Consider the following 26746-nt stretch of genomic DNA (forward strand, 5'->3'; position numbering starts at 1 on the left):
GTTTATGTCAACATTGTAGTCCCAAAAATAGCCAAGTCTACCTACAGCAAGAACAAAAACACACACAAAAACCAATGCAGGGCTGGTAAGGATGTTTTTCCTCTTTTTCTCTTTCCAACAGCAAAAAGAAAATGGTTTGTTCTGTAATGTCACATTCATGTCCATGAGGAATCAATTTATATGTGATGGATGAGGTGACAGTTTGTGGGCCCAGGAAGATTTTCTGGTTCATATCTCTGAGCAGTACAATAAAATAAAGCTCCTATGGGTGTAAAAAAAGACCTCATATGAGCTGTATATGAAGAGATATAAAAGAGCTCTAAGCTGAACAAGTTGCTGACTTCAGGAATTCGAGTCACAGGTTAATGCTTGAGCGCTTTGGAACAGAATCATCTTGGTTTTTGTGAGCTCAGTGTAAACACTCTCCTGACAAGACTAACAATATTCACAACCCCACTTGGTCACAACCAGATTGTTTTTCTGCGGAAACTTTGCTCTATTGGAGCAGATTCCCCCCAATCACACCGGAGACAGAAAAACACACCCTCCGGTTTTGTGATGAAGCTGAAGCCTTCGTCTCGAGGATCACCCACACTAATCTCTATAAACAAACGCCTCTACAACCCATTTAAGGTCAAGGATTTTGCTATGTGACTTGGATTCATGTTTCCATGTGAACTGACTGAGAGGCATAGTTGTAGGAAATATTCAAAGTGACAGCTCCCTATTAACCTCTAAGGAATAAAATGCCTTGCAAAAATATACATACCCACTGAAACATTTTTTATATTAAATTATTTTAACATTATTTTTTACTTAGGAGAACGGCATCAAATCAACATGTAGGGGTAAAGTGAAAGGCTTAGGATGTTTTTGTATTTAACCCCGTTTACTCTGATAGCCCTTAATAAAATCTAGTGCAGTCAATTGCATTCAGAAGTCAACTTCTTGGTAAATACACATTAGTCTGAACATACCATCTCCATAATGAAATATGAAACATGTTGTGGGAAAATTTGCTTAGAGAAACTGGTCAGTGCTGATTAAAAGGTGGATGGAGGGCTGCATGACTTGAAACTGTGGTAGAGGCCCACCGTCAAGGAGTACAGCAGCACTACAAAGGAATGTTTTAAATTAAAGTATATTCATGTTGTAAAATGGTTCAGTAAATGCGCAGATCTAAAGTCAGTCCATAATTTGTGGCAAGGCTTCGAAACTAAACTCCCCAAACAGACTGACAGTACTTTTTGTTCTTTTACAAAAAGTCATCTATGTAGATGAATAAAGTTGGTGGAGTGTTGATTAAGGAAGACAGAAGATAAATACAGGCCACTTTTTTTTTTTTATTTCAAAGGATATTTTTCTTCTATTGCATAAAAAATGTACAGATGTGGAAGGGGTATGAATACTTTTTCCAAAATACTATGTATTGTTATTTCTATATAGTTACTTGAACCTCTCTCAATTTCTCCCTCCTTACTATGTCAATGTCACTATCAAGCATTATTTTATGTCCCAAACTTTGTTTAGGATATCTATACAACCTATTTATTATATGCAGCAACATTTCTAAATAAAACTTGATGATATTATTTAGGGAAGATAAGAGTTTTTTTTCATATTTCTTGTGTTTAGCCCATATTGCTGTTCCTTTTATTTCTTTAAGACTGAAGTCACAGCTTTTAAATTTGTTAGATTCAAGTAAGAAAAATTGGGATGGGAAATTGCATAAAGCTATCTATGTTCATGCACTGGAATAAGATAGAAGATCATACTATTCAGGCCACGATGACATGACTGAATTATGCACTTTTTACAGTTCCTTCTCAAAGATCAGAAACTGGGTCAAATTTAAATTTTCAAACTGCTAGATAAACTAATTAAGTTTCATATTGCAATCATGTTTAATACATTAGGCATTCTGATGAGACTGGTTTGTCAGATTAAAAGTAAAATCTTTAAGCAAGTATTAAAAACATTTCTGTATTGAAAATGTTTTTTTAAATTGTTTCTCATGTATTCTAATATTAGTCTTTTAATGAGCTGTAAATGGGAAATCATCATCATTTTACAAAAGGCTTGGGAACATCAGTTGGACTGTGATTAATCCATATAATGTGTGTAATTTAGCCAACCAAGTAACTGAAATAAATGACCCCTTCAATAATATGTTAATTTATTGAGTATAGCTTCACAGCTGACCTCACCATCAGTATCTATCTTTCTTTAAAAGCAATTTCTTTAGTGTTTACCACCCATCAAAGTCAAACATTGTCTTTGGAAATACTAACAGTAATATATTGTTTTAAAATATTTCTATGAACTAAATCGGGAAAAATGTCACAGTCAGCCTTTACTTAGCAGTTACAATTACATTATACAATTGCATTACAGACATATAATGCAATTGTACTATATTTTTTTTATAGTACAGTATTTATCAATACACATCACAATTAGGACAATTCACAGCAAATTTATTGATGTCAGCATATCTATATAATAAAAATCTAATGTATCCATCATTCACTTTCTCCATGTTCCAGAAAGTGCATAGAGAAAGTGAGAAATTTATTCTATACATAATGTATGTTTGATTTTAAATCCAGGAACTACTGTAAAACTAAACTAAACTAAACACAAAAAGCTCAGAAAGTAGCAACAACAGTCAGCTTGCATCTAAATTAAAAGTAGAAAGCAAACAAAAGTAGCAGAAAGGCACACTTAACATTGGATTGACTATTGTTTCATAAACAAATTGTTGATAGAGGCAGTTGTCAGTCAAATTTGCATTTTTGGACATCTGAAGCTGACAAAGGTGAAATAAAAATATTTAGTAACCTCAACCCTTATTTTTACATAAATAATGTTACAACTCCTATATGTTCAACACTGGCCATTGTCCAAAAAGTCAAATGTATTTTAATCAGTCAGAAATAGCAATGTATATTATGTTGTAAAACTTTAAAAAAGGAATTAATCCTATGCCATTTAAAATGTTTATCAAATGTGATTTGTGTGTGAAAAGGCATTTTCTATATTAATTAAATAAATAAATGCAAGCAATTTACAATAATGTAACATGATTCTTTGGGTTGGATTTGTTCACTGCATACAAGCTTTGATCTGTTGCAGCTCTGACTTCTGTTTAAAATGCATCTTAACCCTTGTATAATAAAACACCTCGCATCTCCACTTCATCTCACCCTATTACTAGCCTCACAACTCCCCCTGGTGCTGACTGAGGTGAATGCTCAATGAGGTGCAAGAAGTGAGGTTGCGTGATGAATGTTAGGTGGGTGGAAGGTTGCCTACATGTTGTGCAGACAAGAAAAGAGCTCCTCTGATGTATTAGGTGAGTTTGTGAAAGACAGAGACTGTGGAGACAAGCTTCTTAGAGACACTGAGTAATATTTGCACCAGCAGCAGGACTGATTATTACCAAAGTATGCTGTGCCTCGGTATAAAATTTTACAATTTTGTTTCAGATATCTTCTTAGCTAAAAGATGCAAAGACTGGGTTACTTTCCGAACATGCAAGCACCCAAAAATACCCCTGCAGGAATATTACAACCAGAGATTTACTAGATACCCTCAGGAGAAGATTAGAATCCCTTAGAGGAATATTGTTTCTAGAATAACAGGCGGTTCTGTCCTAATTAGAGTGTTTGATTCAAATGAATCAGATGGGTAGAGGTGAATTGGCTATGGCTAATGATTGTTGTGTATATTCCAGCAGCAGGCCTGCAGGGGTCCTGCAGAGAGAAAAAAAAAGCTAATTATCTGAGCAATCAGATTCAAAGTAGTAGGCTTAAAAGGTGCAATGAATTAGGCCCTTACTCCACCATAGCCCAATGGGGTCCAAATAAATCTATTGTGTGACTATCAGGGGGGCAATCAACTGTTACTTTATTAGCTGATATACTACTTTATACTCGCAAATCTCTAAACAATTATATTGTTTATTTAAACTGTGAACATCTTAATTTTTATTTTCAACAAAGCTTTAATCTGGCATAAACATGGAAAACATAGGACCAAATGTGACCACATTAATGATACTCACTATACCAACATATCAGTATTTGAATCCTTAATTGCTTTTCAATAGTAGAACAAGGATTGACTAATTAATACCTAACTGCAGTAATTTGTTACAATCACCAAGCTGGTGCATATGCCTCAAACAAATCAATTTAATTCAGGTCAATTTTCTCTGACTGATAAAGGAATTAATAGCAGTTCTTTCTCTACACCATAGACTATAATTCCTCAAATAATTCAAATATTTCTACAGTGCACTGTAATTCAAAGCTTGCCTCTGTCCAGGGGACAAACATGGCTTTTATTTGTTGTTGGGTTTTGATCAGGGTAGTTGGAATTATGATCATGCCAACACAAATATGCAGTTTTGTCTGTTTTCTTCATTAGAAATATGCCAATTTTCTTGCTTCTTAAAAATCAAAGCTGAAATATGTGCTGCAAAACTATTTCTACCCCTGGGACATTTTCACATGGTGAATTGTACCAACCAGACTTCAGCATGGTACAGTGAATTTTTATGTGAAAGACCAACACAATGTAGGACACCATTTTCAACAATATTTTTAAATAACAAAAACAAAACAAAAAACCCCCTGAAAAGTACAGTCAGCTTTACTATTCTGTATCCCTTCACTTGGATACCCCAAATACAATGTAGTGCAACTTTGTAATTGTAATTTGACAAAGGGCAAAAAACCTTAGGTTGTATGAATATTATTATACTAATACTACTATATTTTCACCTTTAGAATGACTGTGACCTATAGCACCTTTTCATTGGCTGCCATTGTTTACTTTTAAACATAAGTACATTATTACCAACATTATGTAGTATTTTTAAGTTGCATGCACAAAAAAGACAGTTATGACTAATGAAATTATAAAGGAGGATTTTAATTTTCACAAATACCAACTGAGTAATTTCACTTTCTAAACAGGTGATATTCCCATTAGAGTGCTCTATTAATTATACACCAGAGGGAGGGAGAAACAGTGGGCAGTAATAGTGTTTACTCCCAGAAGTAATGTTAATGTATGCAAAGATTGTTAAAGCTTTAAAACATGAAAATAACCTTCACTGAGATTATTGGGAATGTACAACATACATAACAGATGTGAATTTAAGAATATTAACAGTTTAATGGAAAAACAGCTCAGTAAACAGGTAAAATAAATACTTTGTTTAAATTCAATAAAAAAATAAGCAAGGCAACCTTAAGATCTTACGAATAATTTCTAAATATGTTATTTATTAACCTGGCTTTATAAATAGTGAATAAGTATGAGACTTTTCATTCATTGATGCAGAACCCCTTTTTGGCAGTTAGATTATAATTTTTTAAAATTATTTTGTTATTTTAAAGTGGTTCCTTAAATAATTACAGATAAAGACCAATTTGGAAGAATGTATGTGTGCAGGGTCAAATGTTTAAAAAAAAAAGAAGAAGAAATGCACACTCTAAAATGACAAAAAATCTAATTGGTGCCTGGGAAATTAAGGTGCATTTTTATTGAAAAGTGTACGTTGTACTCTACAATCTTATTTCGTAGGGATGAACCCAAAGTAACGCATAAGGTTTTTAGAGAGAAGACACCGGTTGCGACCTGATCAAGGACAGAGCAGGCTCGGCTGTGAGACTGCAGCACGGTGCGCAGTGACCGGCTGCATCCACTGGGGGAGGACCGAGCTCCGCCTGCATGCGCTGCGGTACATGAATGACTTTCTCACTAAGACTCTCCATCATCACACACAATGGGAGGGATACAGGAGTATAGGTAAGGCTACAGTGGCAGACAGACAGATGTGTGATGCTCAAGACTTAACCATGGGGCCATTTACCCTCGCCTGTGCCAATGTAAACTTTTACCCACCCTCCTTTCTATTCGCCGCTATCGAGTTGAACTGTCTTTGATGCCAACTCGCTGCTGGCACACCTGCTTTTGCTTTTTTTTCTCGTCTTGATTGGTGTTGCCGGTACACCAGGAGCGACGCAGCACCAACAGGGGATGAAGTGCCAATAGATCCTGTTGAATTGAGGCACGGCGTCGAGACGCAGCCAAAAAAAGTGTCCTCCTCAGAGTGCGTCAGAGCACGGATGTATATGCTGGATGTAGATGTGGATATGGTTGCCCGCCGGATACGACGAGGGATTTGTGATATTACACCCCAAAATCAAGAAGAGGATTTGAGCACAGACGGAGAGCTGCATCCTCACCCAGCATTCCTCCGCCTTCTCCTCTTCCATCTGATTTGTTTGTAGGGGGGACAGAGGCTATTTCTTTTGGCCCCCCATTTAAATGTAAGTAAGGATGAAAGAATTATACTTTAATAACATAATTTCGTGCGCAATGTTATTGTAAGCATATATTTATTTTTGATGTACCAACGCTAATAATAATAATAATAATAATAATAATAATAATAAAGCCGTGAAGACGCGTAATATGAGTAGCATCGTGGTCAATGTATTCACAAAAACAACTGACATTACCATAAACGCATCCCCCTTTTTTGCATAGACCAATTGGTGTTTTCTCTCTTTTTTTTCTCGCAGCTGCTGAGCGCATCGGAGGAACAAAGTCATTCAGATTCATCGGAGCTCCAAAACATAAGAGCAAAGACCCATAAAAAATCTCATCTCATAAAATGGCAACCATGGGCGACCACGGAGGATCAAAAGACGCCTTTTGGGGCTGAGAAATTAACCACCTGATGGGCACCAGAGAAACCGAAGAAAGACTGTTTGGGTGTCGCTTGTTGACTCGGTGATTTATCATGCTGAGCATAAAAGGGGCGCTGCAAGTTTGACACAGCGTCTGCGTAACAGGGTATGCCACCGGCCCTGGTGTTTTTTGGTTATGGTAATGATGTCATAAAATATATACTGGGCGCAACAAGATATGCTCATCAATGTTTTTTTTTTTTATCATGTAAGTAGCAAAGCGGACTCCAGCCAACATGGACCTTACTGAGGTGTGTTTGTTAATCTGACTTTCTAAACGATTGATGCCTCAGTCTCTCTGTGTCTGCGCGACAGAGCTGCAACTTTTATCCGCTGGTCTGCATCCCCCTTGACGAGGGTTCTGTAGCCTTCGCGGACCGAACCTTTACAAAAATGGAGTTTGCCATGGTGGGTGCGGACGGCGGGTGCAACAGTCACCTGCCATATGGATATGCCCAAGCCCGCGCGCGGGAGAGGGAGCGCGAGAGGGAGCGCCAGGCTGCCCAGTCGAGAGCGGCGGCGGCGGCCGCGGCTGCAGCAGCCGACGGTGGCTCCTGTGCGGAGGGAGGCGCGGGGGGGCCCACCTCCGCCACCTCCTCGGGCGCTCATCTCCTTAACAACCGCCAACATCAGTCTCGCGCCGCCTCCTCCTCCGCTAACATCAGCAGCAGCGGCGCCGCCTCGCGCCCCTCCTCCTCCTCGCAGCAGGAGCCCGAACAGCAACAGCAGCACAGAGTTCTCAGAGAGCGGAAAAAGCAGCGCGGCGTCGGTCGGTGGAGGCGCAACCGGAGCACTCTCGGAGGGGACTTGCGCCACTCGGAGCTGGCGCTGCTCGGATCCGAGGAGGACATCATGATAGAGGAGGAAGAGGCCGAGGGAGCGGAGGAAGAGGAGGAGGAGGTGGAGGGGGGAGAGGCGGCGGAGGGCGGCCGAGGGAGCAAGAGGTCGAGCTTTCTGTGCAACATGGATGATGAGGAGGAGACCGTGTCTATCACAGACAGGCGTCCCCAGTCCGGATACGAGAACGTTTACAGCGAGTGCGGCTGCTGTGAGAGGGTCGTCATCAACGTGTCGGGGCTGAAGTTTGAAACTCAGCTGAAGACGCTCACTCAGTTCCCGGACACCCTCCTGGGAGACCCCGACAAGCGAATCAGGTACTTTGACCCGCTGAGGAATGAATACTTCTTCGACAGGAACCGGCCGAGTTTTGACGCCATTCTTTACTATTACCAGTCAGGAGGGCGGTTAAAAAGACCTGTCAACGTCCCGTTTGACATCTTTTCCGAGGAGGTAAAGTTTTATGAACTCGGCGAGGAGGCGATACTGAAGTTTCGGGAGGATGAGGGGTTTGTGAAGGAGGAGGAGAAACCTCTGCCGGAGGACGAGTTCAAGCGCCAGATTTGGCTCCTTTTTGAGTATCCAGAGAGTTCGAGTCCTGCCAGGGGCATAGCGGTGGTGTCTGTCCTGGTCATAGTCATTTCTATTGTCATTTTCTGTCTGGAGACGCTGCCCGAGTTCAGGGATGAAAAAGAGTATCTGCAGCCACGCCACAACTCCTCTCAGCCTGACCACGGATTTACACCTTTCAATGACCCGTTTTTCATCGTGGAGACGGTCTGCATCATCTGGTTCTCCTTTGAGATTATAGTTCGATTTTTTGCGAGTCCAAGCAAGACAGCTTTCTTTAAAAATATAATGAACTCCATAGATATCGTGTCCATTTTGCCTTACTTCATAACCCTCGGCACGGACCTGGCGCAGCACCAGGGCAACGGGCAGCAGGCGATGAGCTTCGCCATCCTGAGAATAATCCGCCTGGTCAGGGTGTTCCGCATCTTCAAACTATCCAGACACTCCAAGGGGCTGCAGATCCTGGGGCATACCTTGCGCGCCAGCATGCGGGAGCTGGCCCTCCTCATTTTTTTTCTTGTAATAGGCGTCATCCTGTTCTCCAGCGCGGTGTACTTCGCCGAGGCGGACGAGCCCACCTCGCAGTTCACGAGCATCCCCGACGCTTTCTGGTGGGCCGTGGTTACCATGACCACGGTGGGCTACGGCGACATGAAGCCAATCACTGTCGGTGGGAAGATAGTGGGCTCCCTTTGCGCGATCGCGGGCGTGTTGACCATCGCGCTCCCGGTGCCCGTAATAGTGTCCAACTTTAACTACTTTTATCACCGGGAGACGGACAACGAGGACCAGTCGCCCGTGGTGGAGAGCATGCCACCGGGCTGCCCGTACTTCCCGGATTTTCTTAGGAAGTTCAAAGGCTCGCCGTCTGGCTCCTCGCTGGGTGACAAAGGGGAGTACATGGAGATGGAGGAGGGGGTGACGGAGTCGCTCTGCGGGTTGGACAAAAGCCCCAGTAAAGGAAATGGCACAGACATAAGTAGAAAAAACAGTACTAACTCGAAATCAATTCAGACTGACGTGTGACTAAGAGTTTTATTTTATTATTTTCTAAACAAGATACACATCCGATTAAAGACTCTTCTCCTTCTGGCCAGCAGCAGCTGATTCATACCCCCAATAGGCCTATATACGTTTTACCCACGCCTCAGAGACCCCTCACACACACTTTCACACTCATAGGCCACCAATTGGCACCTTAATAGCATCCATGCCTAAATTTGCCTGATAGACACAGATATATCCGTTTATCCAGTGTGGGCTTCCAAATCTGACATGGAATCTAAATTAGACAACAGGCTATGCATTCGCACTTTATGACTTTCATCTGTCACATCACAGGGGTAGGGATGGTCGTTTTTTGCTGTTATGCAATAAAGTTAAAATTTGTTTGCACTATAACGTAGAATTTGCGCTGGGTTAGAGACAGTAACTGTAGGCCATTCAGATGGCAACATTGTAGTCATCCTCTGCTCACCTGGATACAGAATGTATGAGTAGAGAAAAGGGGAAACTATTTCACTTAGTCTGCCAGAAAACAAAAATGTAAAACAGCTCTATTTACATAAAAAGCCTAAGAAAGAATACTTTTATCTTTGTTCATTTAAAATACTCAAACAAAAATGACCTACACATTGATGAGATATGTCATAACGTAGGCATTAAATAAACCAGGGCTATATTGAAATAAGCTGTTCCTTAAGAGGCCAAAAATAATAATAAAAAAAGACCCACAATGAGAGCTAAGCACAGGTGTCATCATTGTTTAAAATGGCTGAAGAAGTCACCCAGCCCAGGTTTTCTATGAACGCTCTTAAAGCCTCGGCTGCAACATTTATTTTTTTTCATTAAAAGCACCTCAAAATGACAATATCCCTTTACAAAGATGAATATGGAAAGTTACAGGACTCTGACGTGGGAACTCTTTAAAAGGAGAGATTATGAGCAATTTTCTCGCCTTTCTGCTGGACTCAGTGCACAAAAAGGTATATATATATATATTTATATATATACCTATATATTTTTTTTTTGCTCAAGAGGACTTTGATTATCTCCGAGCACAGAAGATAATCAGGCTGTGGATGTCTTCCAAGGTATGTAGTGTTCAATTTCTGTGTAAAGCTAACTTTTACTGAATTGTGATTGTGGGTTTTTGATGTAGATAATCACAATTGTGAATCATTGCCCAGGGTGGCAGAGTCTATGTTTAAAAGAGATCCTGAAGAGCCTGGACTCATTTTTCTGCCATTATTAGTTAATGGTTCTCTTTTACAACATGCAGGGATCTGATTATATTTGATCAATTAATAACAGCTGCCATTATCTCACTCAAGGTGACATCAGGTCAGCCACCTCAGAACTTATGCCAAATGTTTTTGGAAAGTTTCCAGCTAGGAATTTTTCCACTTTTGTACAATCACTTTTTATTTGACTTTTACTTAAACTCAATAGGATATTGAATGTGATTATTTTTGTATAACTCTTGATATAGTGCTGAAGTAGTCCAGAGTTTTCTTCCTTTCCCTACTAGACAGTTCAGACATAAAATGCTTATTTATAAGACTTGTCAGGTCTCAGCTTTCTAGTTCTTTTACTGCATGCATTTTCACTCCAAACAGCAGATGTAGTAGGAGGAAACTGTAACATGAGGATCTGGTGTGTAGCACTCATAATAAGTCCAATAAATTAACTTTTATGATCTCAGTGTTTTAGTAAAGCTTTCTTGCATACTCAATCTAACCACGTCTAAAAGGTTAAAGCTTTGGACCAGGGAGAAGTGTGCTTTGGATGTGTAATGGTTGCAGTTGTGTTTGTGCTGAGCAGCATTTGGCAGTAGAAAGATGGCTTTACAACCAGAGGAAAATTTCACTCTGTTTACTCTAAATCTCTCAGTTAAAAGTGTACAGAGGAGCAGGACTCCATGACATCAGCTAGTTTGAAAGCTGAATATGCCTCTTAGACAAAGTGGAAAGTTTTCAGCCTTCAGTGCAGTTTATTCTCAGAATGAATGCACAGTCTTGTCCAGACATTTACATTCACTCATCAGCACATGTGGATGTCATGTTAAATTTGAATAAATTACTTTAATTTATTATAAAGACAAGAATTGGGTTCACAATTACAAATGTCTTACAGTGCATCTGAAAAGTATTCACAGCGCTTTACTTTTTTCACATTTTATGTTACAGCTATATTACAAATTGTATTAATTCATCTTTTTCCTCAAAAGTCCACACACAAATATGGCGAAAGGTTTGTGAGATATTTGTAAATTAATTAAAATAGAAAACCAAGAAATGTCATTTATGTAAGCAAGCACAGCTTTTGCTCGGTACTTTGTTCATCCACGTTTGGCAGCAATTACAGCTTCAAGTCTGTTTGAATATGATGCCTCTCGCTGAGCTCACCTATCTATAGGCAGCTTCCCCCCTTCTTCTTCGCAGTACTTCTCAAACTTCATTAGGTTGGGAGATGTCTGTCAGCCATTTTTTAGATCTCACTAGGGACGTTTACTCCAGGACATTCACAGAGTGGTTCTGAAGCCATTCCTTTGAGAGCTTGACCAAATGCTTTGGGTTGCTTTCTTGCTGAAAAATGAACTGTTGCCCCAGTCTGAGGTCAAGATGCTCTGGAGCAGGTTTTCAGCCAGGTTTCTCTATACATTGCTGCATTCATCTTTCCCTCTGACGTTAGTACCACCAGGCTTCACTGTAGGGAAGGGCTGATTGTTTAAACCTGAAGAAAATTGGATTCTAGTGTGATAATAGTACTAAATAGACATGAGAACCTTTTCTGGCAAGGGCAAAGAAGGCTGACATTAAGCCTAAGGAATTGCCCCAACCTCACCCCTAATGAAAATGTATAGACTATGTCTAAAAGTTAAGTGTGTAGTAGGAAACAGCTTACATCTAAGATGTAAGATGCTAATTCTAATTTGCTAATTATACCAAAAAAAGTTATCTAAACATCAAATCCAATCAATTGCTTTTGACCATAAATAATTAACATTTTAAAGTGGCACAACCAGAGTTCGGACTTAAATATGAAATAAAATCTGAAGGCAGCCAAAGATTTACGTGATGGTAAGAAATAATTTCAACCACAAATATGTCATGCCCATCTACAAAGATGAATGATCAAAATATCAGTGTCAGTAATTAAAAAATGGATTGGCTGCTGCAGCCCAAAAAATGCCTCCAACTGTGAATAAAAACAGGAAAAGTATTCTTCTAAAACTGATGCCCCTTTCACATTGCTTTGTTATCCATTTAGAAATCTTTACCTCATTTCTTATCAGAAACAAACCTCTTGGTAAATTCATTACTGTGAATTTGTTATAAAAATAGCATACTCCAGTGCTTTTCATACAGCACCAGAATATTTACATAAAAACTTAATTTCCAACTTAACTTCTAATTTAGCAGGCTGATTCAGCCATCACACATTACATCAGCGCATCTCACAACACAATCACAGCACCGGTGCATAATAATTTGTTGCATAGCTTATATCCTCGGAGGAGCTATTCATACAAGATATTTTTAACACCTACACCCACATCCAAACATCCACAGCACCATGCTGGCACCCAGCCAGCTCCTGACACCTCACACTCTGTACTTACATAATGTGGCTTATAGCAAGAGGCACAATCCAAAACATTTTTCAGCAAAGTGTGTGTGGGTCAGGCATATTCTAAGGCTTGTGGCTGCTGAGCTGACTGTGAAAACAGCCTGTATCATCTTCAGCCATGGAGGCACTGTGAATCCTACTGTCACGTGCAGGCTGATTGTTTGTAGTGCAGATACCAACCATATGGCTTGGCTACGTGAAGAGAAAATCTGAGGTATTTATGGGTATTTCTCCAAAGGTATGTCGAGCCTGTCAAAGGACATAGAGAAGAAGTGGAAATAAATCAGCTGTAGATAATGTCAGACTAGGTTACGTAACAATAGGGCAGAGTCCAAATTAGTCTGGCTGGGCAACAGAAAATTAAATGGCAGTTCTGCTAATCAGATAATAGTCAGAGACAATTTATCTGTAATACTGAGCTGGTCAGAAGGATTTAGATGTTTTTATTGAAAGTAGAAGAAATACGACCTGCATTAGATTTTTACACGAAATGTCTGATCAACACACAACTCTAGGTTGTATCAGTACATCTGTAAGAAGTTCTGGCCATTGATAAATGTATATTCCTTTCTAGTTCTCTGCAATGAATCTCATCTGTAGAACAAAGTCTTGAGGTCACCTTTGTAAGACATGTAACCAAAGTCAGAGAGAAGTCAGTAACTGTGCAGTGCCCTAAAAGGTTTCTGTGTTGCATGAGCTTGATTTTATTAATTACAAATATATGTTATATGATACAACTCAGGCTGATCAGGCTGTTGTAAGCCTTTTTTCACATTACTGTGCTTCAATAAAGAACAAAACAGTCCAATGTTCATTATAATATTGTACAGGGGTTTTCCATTTCATATATTGGTAGTTTTATACCTCTGTCAATATAAGTACTTCTTCATTTAGTTTTAGTCCAAATATTTTAGTAACCCATTGTCATTTTTGTTTTTCTCAGACCAAATTTTACCACATTTTAGTTGACTAAAATATACTCAATATTTTTCTGACAAAACATTGTTGTTTAGCACAATGCTCTCACACCTTTAAGAAAAATAATTTCTTGAAATATTTATCCTATAAATATACAAATAAATATACAAAAAATTGTGATAACAGGGCAACATTCTAATGCTTTAAGTTAACGTTTAGCATTATTTCAAAACCAAAAATTTCTATTTTAAAAAAGAAGTGTACATGAAACAAGTTTAGGTTTGGAAATAAATATAAATATGAAGTTTCTCCAATTGCTAATTTGCTGCCCAATATTTAAGCAATTTCAATTTACAAACACTTTAAATGATTAACAGACATTCCTCAAACAATGCCACAATTAGAAAGTGTAACCACTCTTGTGGAAAAAAATACATTTACAAACAGCAAAGTGTATTGCTGTTTGTAAAGCAATACAAAGTTGCTTGCAAAGTTGACAGAGAATGTCCACTTTCTCTGTCTACTTTCTTTGTCTCTTGTGGACAGAGAATGAAGTCAGTTCATTCTCTATCCACAAATCAATGCCAATCGACAACCTCCTGGGCATCGGACTGTCGCATTTAGAATTTTTGGACTTCAGATTCATGTTTTTCAGCTAAGCAGCTTATTTTATATTTATTTAAATATTTCATTTTTTTAAATATTTAAATCAGGTAATTAGAAAATGATCCCAATAACACTACTTGGTATTAAATTCTAGTGAAGCTACTAAAACGTGATGGTTTTCAACAACTTTGCTGTCAGCTGAAGTGCATAAAGCCGATTTCAGTTTCATGCAGCTCAAGAGACAGGGGAGCTGCTGCTTGCTTCCAGCTGCTCCTCCAACAATCACAGTGACACAATATCTTTCAGTATGTAGCTTTGTAAAACAAAGTACCTCAGGTTATATGTTACTTAAAGCATACTTACCTACGAACTGATTTCAGGATGGCTTGTCACCAGATGTTGCTTCAAGTTTGTTGTGTTGGTGACACTTGTTGTTGCGTCATATACCTTGCAAAATAACTTTGTTTTGCCATGTGAATCATTTAGTCCAGAAATGCGCGACCACCTCCTCGGCTCCACCACTCACTTCTGCCTTTCAGCTTACTTAGTAAAATAAGATCATATTAGATTTCACCTTCTAACATAGTTTCACCCTAAGTTTTCTTTTTATTAATTTATTGTATCAATTTCATCAGTTTTCCTTTTTCTAACAAGCTTCAGTCTGAAAAAAGAGAAAATTATGCTGAATATCATTGCTCAACAGAAAAGCAATACTTTGTTCCAAAGTTTTTAGAGTATAAAACAGAGCTGTCTGCTGCAGGACATTTTTTGGCATCCACACATCTATTCACATTTGCTTTGGGATTGTTCTACTCTGAAAATAAGCTAATTTTAATATTTTTTGATACTCTACTGATAGTATACGATGGAAAATATGGGTTTATTACTTCACTTAACATCCATATGCAAGTAATGGTCTTGAGATATTCTGGTTTTGATCTCATATTTCATAAGGGTCAATGGAACTAAATGAGAATTAAAACAAAAATAAATAAAAATAAGGTGTAATGCAAAGTTCCAGGATATATCCAACTAAATTGAGTTGCACTTGAGGTTTGAGCGTCTCTGTGAATATTTTTACAAACATAATCTCGAAGGTATAAGTATGGGTAGGAAATGGAAGTTTGTAGGGACAAAATATCCCTCAATTGAAGTGGGGCTATAAATATAAATTATACCCAAAACACACCAGAAACTGGTGGTTATTGCTCTGTAATAAAGAACATAAAAGGTATAAAAGGCACTGTAAAGAAAAGTAGAAGGGCTGCATTGCTTGTTTAATATAGATCTGTGAGATGGAAATGTTCTTAACTAGGGGTGTAATTTTCTCATGCAGAGGAATGTTTGCTTGATGATGTTTTCATAATAATCTAGAGTTCAATCAGCTCAGCATTACAAGTTTTAAATATCCCCTAATTTAGCTGTACATTCTTTTTGTGACGCTTCATAATGGTGGCCTCTTTTCATAATGTTTCTTCTTAAACAGTTTCATGTGTGAATAATATACTCAGCTTCAGGTTTTCTTTGCCCTGTCTGCTTCAACAGTTGTGTCACTGAATTAGGCTCCGCACATTCTGCAGTCTGTGTTTTAGTGACTCCTTCAGCCTTGCCTGATCTGCATAGAGGATACCAAATTGTGCTGACAACCGAAAGGTCAAAGTCACGACTGACCCTCGTGAATAATAGCTCATTTAGCTGTTGAGAAAATGACTCCCACCTGCAGCCAGGACAGCCATCCATCTTCTGGATCTGTGTAGACGTGCTCAGGGTCACAGAGTGCTGGAGTCCATCCCAGATTATACCAAACGAGCTACAGGGGACATATCGATGGGACACTGTAGAGTCAGATAAAAAACAAAAAAAAGCGCATTGAAATTTAGCAATAGCTAAAACTACTGCAGTCTAACACAATGGTCCTGCAATCAATTCTTTCTCTACAAAAGATCCCGCTTCAGAGAGGTGTTGCTTTGCCTACCAATTATCTAGAAGGGGGAAATGTGTGCGACAGTTTTCTCGTGAGGATTTGAAATATTTTTTCTGCCCCCTGAAGGCAGACCGCAGTCGATACTGGAAACACCCATCAGTGTAACTGCACCCTTTAAATGTGGGCATAAAACTGAACGGTTACCTGTCTGAAAAGGCCTTTAGATAATCTTTGATTTTCATCAGTGCTGAAAATACGTTCGTGGTTACTAAACAACTGTAACTTTTATTTTTTAGAGTCCACAAAAATGGAAATTAGTTCTTTTGCATGTTTTGATGCAATGTGTGCATAGATTATCCACAGCAAAAGGGGACTAATTGGACAAGGCTTTTTCAAACTAATTTTGTGGGGGTTTAAACTATGTGCTTTACATTGTTAAGTGGGCTACTCATCTTTCTTTATTTTAGTATTATTATCAATGGAGAGGATTCACTCAACTGGCTTCAGTCTACAAAAAAAGATATTTTTTTTGTCTGTTGAGTTTTACATTATTGAACATAGTGAAAATAAAAGAATGAACAAAGTAATATAAAAAGAAAATAAATTTAAAACAAAAGCAAGCAAAAGAACAGAGTAAAAATCTGAAAATAGAAATTAAGCTTAGTTTAATTTCATTCCCTTTCAAAATGACACATTTAATTCTAAACATTTTTTATAAAATATAGTATGCTGTGCATGAAACCAAGTATGGAAAGCAGCTCATTAAGTGTAGTGGAAGATTGCTGATATTGTGGGCCTGTTTCTATTCCAGAGGCCTAGGAGGATTGTTAGCGTAAACTGCATTGAGAACTCTTTAAAACAATTAGACATTTAAAATAAATTCTAGTGGACTTGCCAGAAAACTGAAAATGAATTGTCTTTCAGTCTTTGATTTGAGTAATAATTCAAAACAAATGACAATATTAACACAGAAAGCCAACATCCTTCTGTGGTCATCTCAGTTCTAAGACCAATAAATTTTAGTCATGAGAGCTTACTGGAGGACCGAGGAGTCTGAACAAACCAGAGGAATGGTCTGTTTCTTGGCATGTTTTTTTCCTGGTTATTTTAAATCAAAGTTTGAGATTTTCTTTTTTGTGTAAAATCATTCTACTGAAAAAAATATGAATTTATTTTAAAGCTTTGAGCATCTTTACAAGACTTGCACATACCGGTAATGTTGAGAAAGTGCTATAACGTCTTTCTCAAAGCCGCTTAACTGCCAATTATGCTTTGTCTACACAAAGTTTTGGTCATTCTTACTCACCCCTCCATTTTGATGATGCAAACCTTCTATTCTGCCTCCATCACCACTATCAAAACAGCAAAGGAATAGTGGAAGCTCTTGCCATTGCTATGGTTTCCATGCTCTTGTGTCTTTTTGCATGTGTGGCAGATAGGAACAAAAGATGGATGTTTAATAAATTCCCTTACATTTATCAAAATCTCTGATGGGTAACTGTAACTGTGTGTAGAAGAGCTCTAAATTGCCCAACAAACTTTCTGTAGCTGCCTGAAAGTGGTGGGATAGTGACAGTAATTAGCAATGAAACATTTCTGGATGTTGAATGTGATCTCAGCAGTGTTAACCACACACATAACTCCTTTTGTTGTTTGCCCTACTTACTGAAATAAGGAAAGCACGTTTGCCCAAAAAACACAGTTCAGTAGAGGTTAATCATTGTAACAAGATTAGATTTTAAAATCATATTACAAATAAAAAGTCAAGTGATCTTTAGTGGTAGCACAAATATCACTCCTGATTTTGAGGGGCAGAAAAGTGAAATAATCTGTAAATCAAAATATCCCACCTTTCTTGATGTACAAGGTTCCACAAATAAAGCTACATTTTAAACATAGAAATTGATCAAATAAAATCACAAGTAATTGATCTTATACTGGTGGAAATTAGTGTTGAGTCAATTGACAGCCAGCAAACTTAGCTTAAGCAATACTTTCTTCACTGAGATTCAAATTGATTGTGGATCTTGTTACATGAATGGCTATCAGTGTTCAAATGGACTGCAGACACATGTGCAGATGCATTTATGAAGCAACACAGATCACTATGACCACTTTGAAAGATCTTTGTTTTTTATCTGTAAAAGTTGGAGTTTGTCAAATATTCACAGCTGTATGAAAAATTGCAGACATTGGTATTATCTCTTTTTCAAGATCATTGTGACAATTAAGCTCTTATGACTTTCCCTCCTGGAAATTTGATGGTTCTGGCCTGAACTAAATTGGCAATAAACTTCTGAACTTTGCATCAAGCTTCTTTTGTTATGAAGGACTAAATAGTCACCAGCTGGTGGCATCACATGCAAAATGTGTAGCTGTTGCTAAAAAGTGGTAAGAGTACAATTAATACTACTGGACCTTTCTATTATACCAGAAAACAAGATTTCTATGAATTCTTCACAGTTATTACAATGATATCAAGGTTCCTACAAAGTCCTCTAAGTATAGAAAAGCATGGAATTTGATAAGATACTTTTTCCAATTGATAGATTTAGAAAAACTAAATTATGAAAATTGAAATTTGTTTTATATACAATTTCATTTAGTTTTTGCATTTTTAAGTTACTGACAATAAAAAGGGACATTTTCTTGCTGTAATGCAATTCTAGATTAAATTCAGTGAATTTAACTTGGGGTTCAAATCATTGAAATCATGTTTTTATTTCACAGTCTAATTTAAGATATCACTTATTACAATAGTAATAAGTAATAAACTTTACCTTAAAAATACATTTATTCTTTATAATGAAGTACAGATGAAAAAAAGTGCTAGTAGTTTCAAAAATAGAACTGATTGAAGTTAGATTTCCACATTTTTCAGGTTTCATTTGTAATGCCTGACTGCTTTCCTAAATTTATAGTGAACTCTTATTTTTATATTGCACAAATTGACTTAGAGACAGGATTTTTTTAAATATGGAAAAGTGTACATTTTTCACAAATTGAACATCTAGGAACCCTGTAAACATAAGACAGACAACCACAGCAGATCAAAAACCCAATGATTAAAAAACATTGAGGAACATCAAGACCAAACCTAACTAGACATGGAGACATAAAAACATGGAGACATAAAAAAACATGACTTTTATTCAGGAATATCAAACGACCAAAACCCACAAGGTTTTGGTCTGTTGGTGGACTTTGTTCTTGTTGTTTTTTAAATTCTTGTGCTTCCATGAACTTTTTTTGACCATGCTATTATTTGGACAAACGAAAAAGGCTTTCTGATGTTTTATTTCATGTTAAAAAAACTGGCAAGAGTTCTAGCTTGTGTGTTTAAAATATTATAGTTAAAGTCTGCAATGCACATATTGAAACCAACATTGAGTATGGGGGCATCATCAAAACTTTAACTACACTAACAATTGTCTTCCAATTAATACCACTGGACCTATATATATATACAGTACAGACCAAAAGTTTGGACACACCTTCTAATTCAATGGGTTTTCTTTATTTTCATGACTATTTATAAGGCAAGAAATCCCACTTATTAACCTGACAGGGCACACCTATGAAATGAAAACCATTTCAGGTGACTACCTCTTGAAGCTCATCAAGAAAATGCAGAGTGTGTGCAAAGCAGTAATCACAGCAAAAGGTTGCTACTTTGAAGAAACTAGAATATAAGGGGTATTTTCAGTTGTTTTACACTTTTTTGTTTAGTGCATATTTCCACATGTATTATTCATGGTTTTGATGCCTTCAGTGTGAATCTACAATGTCAATAGTCATGAAAATAAAGGAAACTCATTGAATTAAAAGGTGTGTCCAAACCTTTGGTCTGTATTGTATATATAGTATAAATGTTCCGTCTTTAGTGGATTATCAAATAGTCTGGAACAATGCTGGTTGCTTTGTCTTAGAAATTGGTTGTTATTTCATAGAAACATAGAAATAACTTGAAGTGTACTGTTTTAGGTAATTACTGTGAATTACAAATCGTGTATGAGCTATGACGTCCACCTGATAAAATATTTTCCTTGGAAGTAACCAAAGCAACAAGAACAACATCATCATAAAAGTAGGAATTTCATTAGGTTGGAATGTCTAAGCATTCGTCTGGGTTTCCAATGCATTAATCAGGCCTAACAGCTTTCTGAACTGCCAAAATACACAATAGAACGAAAATACTCAGCTTGTTTTTGTTGTGGGAGCACTTAAGTCAGTGCTAAAAAAAGACATTTTATTGAAGAAGTCCAATAAGAGCAGGATTAATCCATGTGCTTCTGGGCAAGAAGGAAGGTAACTGAGATTTCCTTTCAGCTGATGTCAGAATCTTCAGTTCTGAGAAAGCTGACAGACTGAGTGAAACAAAACTGGTAAGAATAAACATACAGTTAAGCATCTGTTATCTAGATAAGGAAGCATGTCCAGCATCGGCACTGCTTCTGTAGGGTCAGCTCACCAGCTGCTGAACATCTCCCTAAGACAAACATGTCTTAGCAGCTCAGAACAGCAGCTCTGTCATAATTTGGATCTAGAGGATGTGAATACTTTCTTTAAAAAGAGACAAAATAACCTGGAATAGAGTATTGTTGGTGCATTTTCCGCTGCCAGATAAAAGTAAGAGTGATCACATAACTAAGACCGACCAAATTAACCGTACTATTCACTGTACTACGAGAGGGAAAATAAAACATCTGCTCAGCTGCCTCTAACCTACTGCTATAAGTTCAGTGTTCAGAACATTCTGATGCTAAACTAACAGAAGCAGCAGTTACATCCCTTTATGGGTATATTTGTCCTGGTCCAGCTGCAGGACTGAAACAAAGCACAACACAGTCTGTAGGTCTTCCCTTGCTCAATTGTAAAATATTAAACAAGCTGTGTGAAAGTATGAGTAACAAAATTCTTACATAGTTTAGATTCTCCTTTGATAGACAGAAACCTTTGCTCAACAGTGCAGTGATGTGCAAATGCTTTTCCTTATTTTTTAATTTTTTTTAATGGATTATCATCTGCAGTCTATCCTGACCTTTTGCTTCGGTATATTACTTTCAGCTTCTATCTTTCAGTAAGTCATTATGTAATTCACCATCAATCATCAAATGTATGCATAAACTAAATAAAAACATAAATCTCTACTAAGACATGAGTAATTGCCCCTTTCCAATTTCTACATTGGGCACACAATTTCCGCAGCTATCTACAACCTTTTGGTATATTTCTGGTTGAATAGCTGTCATCTCTTTATTTAATTTGAATGACTTGCTGGCATTGACTCAGCCTTTTAGCATAACCTCAGTTGTTTTTAATAGGATTAAGGTAGCGTGTTTGGGAAAGCTATTCCAGAAGCCTAATATATCAAAGCAGTTTTAAATTGTGACTGAAATCATTGTATTGTTGGAAAAAAAAAATGCTCCAATCATCTAGCTGCTAATTTGAGGTGAAGTTAAAGAATTTGGAGTTTTGGATTTTGGAATTTGGAGTAGTGGGTTGGAGTTCTTACTCCAACCCACTTTATGGAAACTACCAGTACCACTGGCAACAGCTTAATAACCTCATGTTTCCTTCACAGGGCTTGGTACCCAACTCTTAGGTTTAAAAACCTCAGGGTGAAACTAAATATCAAATATTTTTCTTGCCATTAAATGAAAATAGCTAAATTTTGGTTTCATCTTACTATGGATTTTTTCTCCAAAGGGCATTTGGTGCTTCTTTGATTGTTGCTGAACAACCTCAGCAACAAACTTTCTGTTTTTTTTTTTCATCAGAAAGTAGTACTTTAAAGACTCTAGGTCTTTAGAAAATGGTGACACATCTGAATAGAATGTTTAAACTGATTTGGTCTTTTAATTAGCAGGTGTCCAGACATGGCTCCAAACACTTTAGCAACTTTTAAATCTATAATTGGTTCGTGGATCCTTCTTGAATTCCTTGGGTTCATTGTTCCGAGTACTGGTCAATAATAACATGAAGTTAACAGACCTTGACTTTGTAAAGTTAAAAGACTTTCTAAAGCTTTCAGAGGTCCCTTGTTAAAATACGTAAATGAAAAAAAGGTGTGCATCAGTTGTTGTTTTTAATGCACCTTATATAATCATTCTACACTGAAAAAAAGGAGTGGCTTTGCATAAATTATGAAAATCCTAACATAAAATCATTCTTACAAACAATGAGTGTATGTGAACACCCTTGGTGGTTGAGTGCATTTTCATGTGCTTCCTGACAGCTATTTTTTAATGTTTCTATAAAATTCCACATACTGTACATCCAGTATCCTGTTTCCACCCTCCTTCTACACAAACACGTTATCCTCATGGGCTAATAAAGCCATCCTGGCATTAAAGCCCCAATGTAAGTTGAAACCATCTTGTGGTTTGTATGTAGCATCTATCCATTGATAGACAGAAACCTGATTCTTTGCACCCTCTTCTGTATCTCTGCTTTTTAATTAGCCACTTTAAACAAATGGTATCTCAGGCTTCAGTGTATTACTTTATTCTAGATGTGCAGAATGCATTGCTAATCACACATGACACTGTATTGGATTTCAATATCCACAGAGAAATTAGCTATTTTTTTCTGTATTTTTTTGTCTGACTCTTACAGTTTGTCCAACTTCATAAAAAGAACCAAATGTAGTTTGATTTTATATGTTTAGACTAAGCCCAAAGTGTATAATACCTAACATAAATCACTGTTTGCTGTAGGATAATAGATTGGATCTCAGCCAGTTTACCTGCAGAACACACAGAGGTATGATTGGTCTAAATGTTGATTAAGAATGCCATTGCACACAGACAATCTGGGGCAACAGAGGATTATAGATTTGTTGGGAAAGGTAAGCATTTCAAAGATTTGTCATATCAAGTTGAGGCTTTTTCCCTTCATTTTCCAGAGTGCAACCTAAAACCACACATTGCTGCCGCTCTCTATGAACAAGCTTGAGATTTGATTAAATGGAGCAGCTGCTCAACCACAGAAAAACTTTTTTGTCCTGCTCTCTGTGAAGATGAGCGAGGGAGCAGAGGACGAGTGCTTTGCTGGTCTTGCAGACAGTCGAGGGGCCACAGGTGCTGATCACCCACTCAGATGTTTAAAAAAACACACACAAGGATGTAACCACAAAATGACTAATGGCTGAGATGAGCCTTGAACAGATACGTGCATATTTCAAAAGTCATCACTAGTACATCGCATTGTAAAATACCTTTCTATGTATACATCAATTAAATTGTAATTAACTTGTCCTATTATTAAACACCAAGGACTGTTGTAGCAAAAGCTATGTCTCATGAAATGACCATGTTGCAGTGAGGTATCCCTTGATGTGATGCCGCTGTTGGCATTATATTACATTAATTTGAATAACAGTTTTGCATTGAAGATTTTTCTTCTGTTTTCATTTTAAGTATTAAATGCTTAGGAGCATTTAAGCATTCGATTTCATTTCCTAGCAGTGCCCAAAACCTGAAATGATTAGATGGTACTCTGGACATTAATTTATCCGAGGAAGTGATGACAAAGACATCAAAGCAAGAAGTCTTTAATACCTGCATTTTTACAGGGCAACATACCACAGCCGAGTTACTGTTTCTATAATCCTATGGCATAAGAAGGATCCGTCGCACAATGACTCAGCTAATTCTTGGAAACATTGTGTCATCCGTCACTGACTCGTGTTTCGTGCATTGTCACTTACATCAGTCATGCTCTTTGTAAATTTTCCACCTGTTACGCAGCTCCACGATTGCTTGCTTTTACGCTTTACAAAATAAGATAATTAAGCTGTTGGGCATTCTGCTGGGATGTTCACAAATTATTTTCCCTAAGTTCAGTCTCAAGTCTCTAATGAGTCTGCCAATAACCCACTGTCGAGGGTTTAGACGGTATTTAGAGTACTTAAGTTCTGGGTCATAAAGATTCAGGGCAGTATTATGACAATATGCCTATAAAACATATTTCTGTTACAGGAGGGAGGGGGCTGGCTGGTGCTATCTCCAGAGGTTACTGGGTGAGAGGGGGTACACCCTGAATAGGTCATGTGTATTTATATTCTTTTTTAGTTCATTCAACACATTGCTCCTTGGTACTGATAAAGTGAAGCTTAAATTTTTACCCCTTGTAAACATTAAGCAGAAACTGTTGCCATTAGGTAGGCCGATAAAGTTAATATATTTTGTTCTTTTGTCATGCTGTGAAATTAAATGGAAATTTCAAGTTCACAGCTCTTGTGAGTCACATTTTGAATAAACATCACACAAACTCTAAACTCTTTCATGCTTTGTTTTTGTTTTTTTCAATCAAGGAAATAAATTAACTGAAAAATTTTGAAAGTAGATCACAATAACAACCATCTGTTATATGCTTGAATGATTTTTGAATAATTTGACTGTGCCATTTGTGAGGAGTATATCAGCATTTTCTTGCAGAGTTTTTAGATGCATGCTGTATTACTCACTCGCGGTGCATTTTCAAATCAAACAATCAAGCCTTGAATGCAGATCAGACTCAATTATTTAGTACAGTTGAATAAACACCTCTCTTCCTCATGCCTTTTTCACTACTTCTGACCAGCCTGTCAGCTATAAATATTAAACACTAATCAGTAATATCTAGTTATATAAGTGCAACGTGTGCAGTCAGCATCAATTATAGTCAGAACATCTCCCCCTGTGGTGAGTCTAGCTCATAGAAAACATAAATCCCAGTTGAGACTGGATCAGGGGGCGTCTTTGCTTGCATCGATCACTGTTATGCAAACTTGAGCCTGGCTCTCCAACTTTAAAGCTCTCTGGGTTTCTGTTCTGACCGAGTGTTGCTTTTATATGTTGGGAAATGGCTGCCATGGCCAAACCTCTACAGACCTCCTCTCCCACTTGTTCTCTTCTGCTTTGGAGCAACGAGATGCTTTTATGTGGAGTGACTAATGCTCACTCTGAAGGGCCTGGGGTATATCTCGCCGGGTGTGCACGTGTCTGGTTGATGCAATGGTGTGTGTGCACACGCGTGCAAACACTGCACACATCCAATCGGCGTACGAGGACTCAACTCGCTTACATGAAAATGAGTCACTTTCATGGTCAGTGAAGACCAAGATCCCCCTTTTCTGACACACATGCACACACTTCATCTTGATCCATGCAAATGGTTTGATTTGTAAATGTGAGGAAGAGTTACCGTGTACCATGATGCCATAGTGTCAATCCAAGCTAATGTGAGGACAATCAGTTACTGAGTTCAGAGTTATGGTGAGAGCCTGCAGGGATGAAAACTTGCAATAGGTATCATTTTGTGCTTGGTTTGTACTTTTTAAGTTGCCTTTAATGTGAACTTGTTTTTAATCTTTTCAGTCTAAATGTTTTCACTTAGGTTATGCAGATATAAATGATAAAAAGATGATTACAGGGGAAAATAGAAAACCAGCAAAGAAACAACTAAAAAATGTAGAGACTGATCATTTAAAAGTTTACTAAATAGTTATTGACTACACAAATTATTAATACACAAATTTGAGAAATATTTGTGCCAAAACTGTTTTGATATGTCCTGTCCTTTATGAAGACCCAGTTGTGTTTGGGGGAGGAGATATGTCATTCTTCTTTATTACTCCATCCACACTGTGCAAGGCACTAGTGGATGGAGTTTTTTTTTTTTTACAGTGTTGGAGCATTTGTTTAAATTGATCAAGAAGTAGCCAACATGTACAAAATATGTATGACAATGAGTGTCACTGAACAAATAAACGTTGTCAAATATTCTTTATAAGTTTATTTTAGAATAATTTTAAAACCAGGTAAAAGTCAGACTTTTTCTACACTAAAGCTTTACAGCTGATAGAGGGTTCACATTTTACATTTCTAATGGTTGTACTTCTAGCATTGTTAATTGCAAAGTGCCTCTATGATATGACTCAAATAAAATTTAATAATTTAATGATTCAAAATTTATTGTCAAAATTTAATGATCAGATATATTTACAGGGGTTTTGCCCTCTGTGATGTCATAAATCACTTATGTTTCACTTTAGTTATCTCTCTTATTCTGTCTAGTAGATTTAGGAAGATTGACATCAGTACTTAATAGATCAGGAAGTAGTTCAAGGGTCTGAATATATTTGTGACATGAGATAACCTGCTGGTGTGGTTTGAAATTCAGCAGATAATGTGGAAGCAGAGATCTGATTATGCAAGTCAAATTTTTGTGAACACCGGTGCTTGAAGTTGTCCACTCTTATCTGATTCAATCAAGGCAAATGTTAAAGCTAGAGTAAAATAGGGCATAAAGAATCATAAGACTGTTTTTATCCTATTATATTTTATTCTTACACAAGTGTGGAGGAGCAGTTTTGTTTACAATAGGCCATCACTTTAATAGCCAACACAGCAGCAAGTAATGCAGTAGGGTCATCATTTTTTTATATTAAGGTATTGGTTTATCTATAAAGATTAATTTCATCTTAAATCTTTGTAATGTGAGT

At 37.5% G+C, this 26746-nt stretch overlaps 1 protein-coding gene across 1 annotated transcript in view; it reads left to right on the plus strand.

Annotated features, from left to right (window-relative positions):
- The first annotated feature begins 4718 nt into the window (after window positions 1-4718).
- The window catches only part of kcna4 (potassium voltage-gated channel, shaker-related subfamily, member 4), a 63668-nt gene continuing 41640 nt past the window's right edge, over window positions 4719-26746 (plus strand). The window contains exons 1-2 of the mRNA XM_028015717.1: window positions 4719-6344; window positions 6600-10270. Of these exons, the coding sequence (XP_027871518.1) occupies window positions 7161-9203 (2043 nt within the window). The 5' untranslated portion in view covers window positions 4719-6344; window positions 6600-7160 and the 3' untranslated portion in view covers window positions 9204-10270. The remainder of the gene's footprint in view (window positions 6345-6599; window positions 10271-26746) is intronic.

This window comes from Xiphophorus couchianus, chromosome 4, assembly GCF_001444195.1.
Source record: "Xiphophorus couchianus chromosome 4, X_couchianus-1.0, whole genome shotgun sequence".
NCBI lineage: Eukaryota > Metazoa > Chordata > Actinopteri > Cyprinodontiformes > Poeciliidae > Xiphophorus > Xiphophorus couchianus.